At 34.3% G+C, this 6068-nt stretch overlaps 1 protein-coding gene across 5 annotated transcripts; it reads right to left on the reverse strand.

Moving 5' to 3' along the window:
- Window positions 1-306: 306 nt before the first annotated feature.
- LOC141394282 (uncharacterized) lies at window positions 307-3942 on the reverse strand. Of its 5 annotated transcripts, XR_012410308.1 has the most exons (7): window positions 3775-3900; window positions 3541-3717; window positions 3172-3489; window positions 2588-3107; window positions 1844-2014; window positions 1653-1788; window positions 307-964 (listed from the first exon to the last, which is right to left on the reverse strand). XR_012410308.1 is itself a non-coding variant. In XM_073968464.1 (5 exons), exons 1-5 carry the CDS (start codon window positions 3934-3936, stop codon window positions 626-628), a joined length of 726 nt encoding a protein of 241 aa, XP_073824565.1. In that variant the 5' UTR covers window position 3937; the 3' UTR covers window positions 493-625. The 5 variants fall into 5 exon arrangements, 4 of the variants coding, with proteins under 4 accessions (XP_073824565.1, XP_073824564.1, XP_073824566.1 ...); XM_073968464.1 differs by lacking the exons at window positions 2588-3107; window positions 3172-3489 and having other exon boundaries at window positions 493-856; window positions 1768-1788; window positions 3577-3717; window positions 3775-3937; XM_073968463.1 differs by lacking the exons at window positions 2588-3107; window positions 3172-3489 and having other exon boundaries at window positions 493-856; window positions 1768-1788; window positions 3775-3935.
- Between the last annotated feature and the right edge of the window lie 2126 nt (window positions 3943-6068).

A 6068-nucleotide genomic window follows, 5' to 3' on the forward strand; every position in this document is an offset into this window, starting at 1 on the left:
TTCCAAATATTCCAAAGGGAAATAGACTTGTCTTTAGAAAAAGTGGAAAAAATAACATTGGCTGCATGCGCTTTACACAATTTTATTAGAAAAAGAGACGGGTTTGATTCAAAATTGTTAGATTCCGAAAACACCAACTGCCTGAGCTTTCAAAAAGGTTCCTGGCGAAGTGAAGTTAGTTTGACCAACCTACAAAGATGTCAAAGTAATCGCACAGGAAGCGAGGGTAGAAATATAAGGGACATATTTTCACAATATTTCAATACCAATGGTTCAGTTCCATGGCAAAATGAAGCAGTGAAACAATTCAATTTTTAGTTGTTTTTTATTATATAATATTTTTGCAAACTTAAAGCTGTATTTCATAGCATATGGCACATTTGTTTGAACGTATTTATAAAATACAAAAATGTATATGTTAATAGCATTTATAAAATACTTTTTTTAACTATAAATAATAAAAGAAATTCAATAAATGAAATAAGTGATTGCATTAATTCATACCATATCAGAAGTATATATATGTATTTTATAGCATATGGCTATAAATCTATATCTATATATAATAAATTGAATTAAATAAAAAATGAAATAAATTCATTTGTTAATTTAATAGTTTCACTGGTTATTGCTTCCAACTCAACTTTGATAAAATTACAAAAAGCCTCATTTTTATCATTGGGAACAGTGTTATTGTTATCATTGGGAACAGTGTTATTGCTAACACGCTCACTGCAGCTTGAAGCACAGCATCTTCTTTATTAGTAGGTGTTTGATTTTCCACTTTAATTTTCTTCTTTGGCGTTGCAATAGAAATATCACATTCAAGTGTTTGCGAGGACTCACAGGAGTCATCTACCCAGATAGCATTTAGAAGACTGTTTTTTCAAAAATCACATTGAGGAGTCTTTTTAGAGTCCTTTTGGTGATCAAAAACTGATTAAGTCACTTGTCACTTGACTCCCTGTAATGATTAAAAAGAGTTCAATTTAAAATACAACAACAAATGTGTAGCAATCACAAATAAATCATTGAGGTGTTTAAAATGTGACAATTTTTTGTTATTTATTGTCACATTTTGATCATCTGGAAGATTGAAAAAGGCTTAATCAAAAAAGGGTCATACAGGTGTTTGAAAAGTGATTATAATTATGTATACTCTGATCATATTTTGAACAGTTAGGTGATTAAAAACTGATTGCTTTGTTTTATTTTTATTTGGTTGTAAATAAAAAAATAAAATTCTCATATACACTTTCTACAAAATTTTGATATAAATGTAACGTATAATATTAAAGGTACAGACAAACACAACACAACAGGTTTTGCCAAGTGAAATGAAGAAGCAGTATACTAACCACCAAGCAACATAAAGGATAATTAAAAGACATAACAAAGCAGAAAAGACTATAAAACAAATGAAAGAAACAAAGAAGAATAAAAAGAAAATTTTTTTAATTTATTTCGTCTAACAAAAAGACTCATATATGACTCCCTAAAGACTCATAAATGATTATAAACATGACTCTAAAAAGACTCGAAAAAGGGTCCGAAATTAATCAACAAAACACCAATAAATGATTGAAATACGACTCGAAAAAGACTCATTTGTGATTTGTTTAGAAGAGTCGCCTGAGGTTATGTTTTCCTACCGACAAAGGAGTCATTTATGATCAGAAAATGAGCTCATATTCTAGCTTTTTAATCGTGCAGTCGGATCAAAAAAGACTCGAATTTGATTAAAATTTTCAAAAAATGCTGACTGGGTAAGGACTCAGAATTTTGTCCCTGTAATAGTAATAGTTGATACAAAATGAAATCGTTTAAAATAAGGAATACTTACATAAATATTACAGGTTCCTTTTCGTACTTTTACAAAGTCTTGCAAAAAATGCAGTTCCTGGAACCAGTAAGCGTTTGGCACATAAATATCATCTGTACCATATCCACTTTTTATTTCCTTGCTTTTAGAAAGTTCCCGGGTGTACTGTCCCCTTAAATACTGCATTTTATTCTGCAAAAGAACATTGATATTGAACAATTAAGGATCAGTCAGATGTGCTGTCGGAGAAATGCTCTCAGCTCTTGACCAAAAAAACAGTAATTATGCAGTATAAACAAGTAAGAAAAGCGTTAAGTTCGGTCGGGCCGAACACAAACACAAAATACCACATTACAACCAATTCGGTGGTAAAATGGGACAAATATTTTAAAAATTCCTTAAAACGACGACGCGACACGCGTCATTTTGTATGGGGGCTACATTGCCCGCTTTCAATACCAAAAGTCCTTCGTACATATAATAACGGACATGGCTATATCGATGTAGAATTGCACGCTGATCAAGAATATATATAGTTTGTGGGGTCTACAATGATTATTTCGAGTAGTTACAAACGGAATGACAAACTTAATATACCCCCATCCTATGGTGGAGGGTATAAAAACGTCTAAACTTCAACATTGTGTACACAATTTCGATACAGAGTAAATATATAGTTAGTTATAAGGCCGAGGACATTGCTCCAACTCTTTGCCATCTGCTTTATTTATTTATTTACTGATGGAAATCATAATCGATACGCACCAACAAATCACATAATCAATACATGTGGTGCCACAGAACAGTTGTTGTTGTAACAGTATTTATTATTAAGTTTGTACGTTCGTTCTTCTGCTCAATCTGGCTCAGGATCTATTTCCAGTTCCAGGAAAGTGCTGCTTCAATGGGATGTAACCACAGATCCACAGCAGTTAGAAGAGTAGGTTTGTCAGGGCACTTGAAAAGGTGCAGTGTGTCGTGCAGTCCCACGCCGCATACTGGGCAGATGTTTTGCACGGTGCTATCGATACTTGCTTAAGCCAGCTCTATCCTGAGCGTAGTTGAGCCAAAATTGATCTGGGATGTAGTCTGAGGATTTTTTTCATACTGTATTTAATTATGGCCTTAGCAACTGTGTCCGTGTGAATGCTATTCAGACCCGCCTGATATGCCTGTTGATCCAAAGGCTCTCACCTGTACTGAGCATGAATATCCTTCTTAATGTGTCTGGCATACCCACAAGATGGTGATTGGGGTGGCTCTCACGGCAGCATCCAACCAAGTACTGCAACGACAGAGAATATCATTGTGTTGCTTTACTGGAAGAACAGTCGTTTGATGACATCAACCTCGCCACTCTGAAGAAGTTTGAATAATTCGAAACGTATGATAATCAATTATATGTATGGACGACAGAATGGAGTAGATTGTTCGCCGCATACATTCTGAATGGGACATACGTTTCCATTACTGTTGCGAGCTGCTGACACACTCCACCTTTTCAACTTAATCCAGCTTTGTAATCATTTTGACCAAAGACTTCACTCTGTTGTTGTTTGTTTGCATCTGTTATGCTTTACCGGTGAACATCAACCATGACTTCCATCGATGCAAAATAGGCATCCATTACAAACACTCAAGATTACCCTGGATCATCGTGTATCTTACTGGAATGGGGATTACTGGAATAGTATGAATATTTACATAATAACAAATACCTTCACCTCGGATGGCCCAATTGCTTCGTTAAATACTTTTAAATTATCTGCAATGGCATTTAATGCCGCATATCTTGAATGTTTGTTGTGGTATAACTTATTTTTGGGGTTATAGAGGCACTCATATGTTTGCCATGACGAAATGAGCTCCATTATTGCCTCTTTCGACCATTCCACCTGAAAAAATACAACAATATATATCTATATTATTATATAAATACTTTAAGTACTTACTTTTATATTTTCTTTATCCATCTCCGCTAATTTTTCAAGAAACAAACAATTTTTGCAACTTTTACAAATTTTGCCAAACAAAGAAAAACAGCTGTTTCCTTTTATGTTTGCAGACGAGAATAGAGCACGCTCTAATCGAAAAATGTACATATGCGTTGCCATCTCATTTTGATCGATCAAAATTTTTTATGTATTACACGACGAGTAGTACTTACAGATCTGAAAACAGATACATAATATACGAAAAAGCAGATGGTCTGATGGCGGCTTTACCGTCGAACTCATATTCATCGATGTTCATTCCACGGCGCTCGAACTCTTCCAACAAGCGTTTTTGTAGTTCGGCCTTGTTGCCAGTAGAACACAACTCCAACTTACTTAGCTCCTTCTTCAAGTCTTCCACTCGTACATCCTTAAACTTCATTGTAGGATGATCGTAATCCCACTTCTGACACCAATTGTTACGGAATTAGATTTAACTAATCTCCGTGTAGACGTTGTTTTATTCCCCAGTACGATTTGTACCAAATAAAACAGGGTTCGTTTTAGATTACGTTTCTACAATGCTTTATTTACTTTATTACACTTATTCGGAACCGACTTTAATTACTAAGCACACAGCAAGTCTCTAGTTAGCACGCAACTATTCTTTAACCGATCTGTTCAGTTCAACGCTTAAAACACAACTCACTCGTCATTGCCAGTTCCCCTGTATTTATACTCCAAAGTCTCCCTGTTCTAGAGTCCTCTAGAACACATATGGCAACACCTCGAATCTGTGCAGCGAACACACAGACGCACATTCGCACTAAGCGAACAACCATACTCACATACATACATGGGGGGAATACAATTGGACGACAAGCACAGTAATGACGTAACTACAACAACAAACAGATGCAAGAAATAAAGAAGTGACAAACTAAACAATAATTACATGACTATGGCAAAACAAAATAAAAGCACATTAATGTAAGGTAAAGTAACATCTAGAATAATGAAGAGAGTTCTACATGGTAGTTGTTTTTGCTTGAATAAAGTAACTGCGTAATAAAAACTTTAAGTTACAATTCAAATTTTTAAATTAACGGAAATTAAACTAAACTAACTTAAACCTATCAGTTACATTCGTAACAGTATTTTAAATTGAACTCTTTTTAATCACTACGGGGAGTCTCTTTCGAGTCTCTTTCTGATCATGCAAGCGACTTTATCAGTTTTTGATCACCATGATGACTCTAAAAAGACTCCGCAATGTGATTTTTGAAAAAACAATCTTCCAAATGCTAGCTGGGAATTAGTTCATGTAAGTCATTGTGTGATGGCTTGTATAGGCTTGACCACATCGACCACTAGCTCGATTGACTGTAAGTGGCAACGTGCCAATGTGATCATTGTGGTCGCATGTGCGTTTTATTTTGATCATTGTGCTCGCTTGAGCGAATGTTGTGATCATTTGTGTGTGCGTTCTACAATAGAAATATTATTAAATATAATAAGTCTGTCTGGTTACTTTCCCAGCAAGAATTGTCCAGCAAGAACTTTCTCAGAGAGTAAGGGGTTTTTATTCTCTTTTGCTAGAAAATTTTAAAAAGTAAACAGACACCTTCCCAGCAAAAACCAGCAAGCAATCAGCTGACTTGCCAAAACAGAACAATTTGTCCGCCAACAAAGGAAGCAAACACGTTGTATTTTATTAAAAATAAAAAAGAAAATGAAACAAAAAAATATTTTTCCACTTTACAAATTTGTTCTCCATAAAACAATACAATTAGACTATGTTATTTCCACAATAAAATTGTTTTTAATGTTCACAAACATAAATCAACAAAAAACTAAAAACAGCTGATTGATTGTTTTCAGGAAGAAGAGCTTGCAAGTGCTTGCTAGAAGAAATTTGTCCAGCAAGAATTTGCAAGCTCTCAGTGAAAGAATTGTCAAAATGTCTCTCTCGAATCGCTCTCTTTTGCTGGGTTTTTGTGTTAACAGACGGCTTCCAGCAACAATTGGTACAAATTGTTACAAATTTTAGGGTAACCAGACACAGCTATTGTGTTTCGGTCGTGAAAAATGGAAAATTTGGAAAATATAAATAAATAAAAAATAATTAATTAAATAAATTAAGTTGCAGTGTTTTATTTATAAATGCACAAAAAATACAAAATAATTTTTCTCCTAGGCTCAATAAGTATATTCCGCTTCAGGATGGGATCTACCAAATAAAACGCATGGCGTTTATTGCCATTTAATATTGTGACTATTGAGGCATAGAGAATATTTTTTGTTTTTAGTCC

Source organism: Musca autumnalis, unplaced genomic scaffold (genome assembly GCF_047663935.1).
Source record: "Musca autumnalis isolate F117 unplaced genomic scaffold, ASM4766393v1 scaffold_2, whole genome shotgun sequence".
Lineage (NCBI taxonomy): Eukaryota > Metazoa > Arthropoda > Insecta > Diptera > Muscidae > Musca > Musca autumnalis.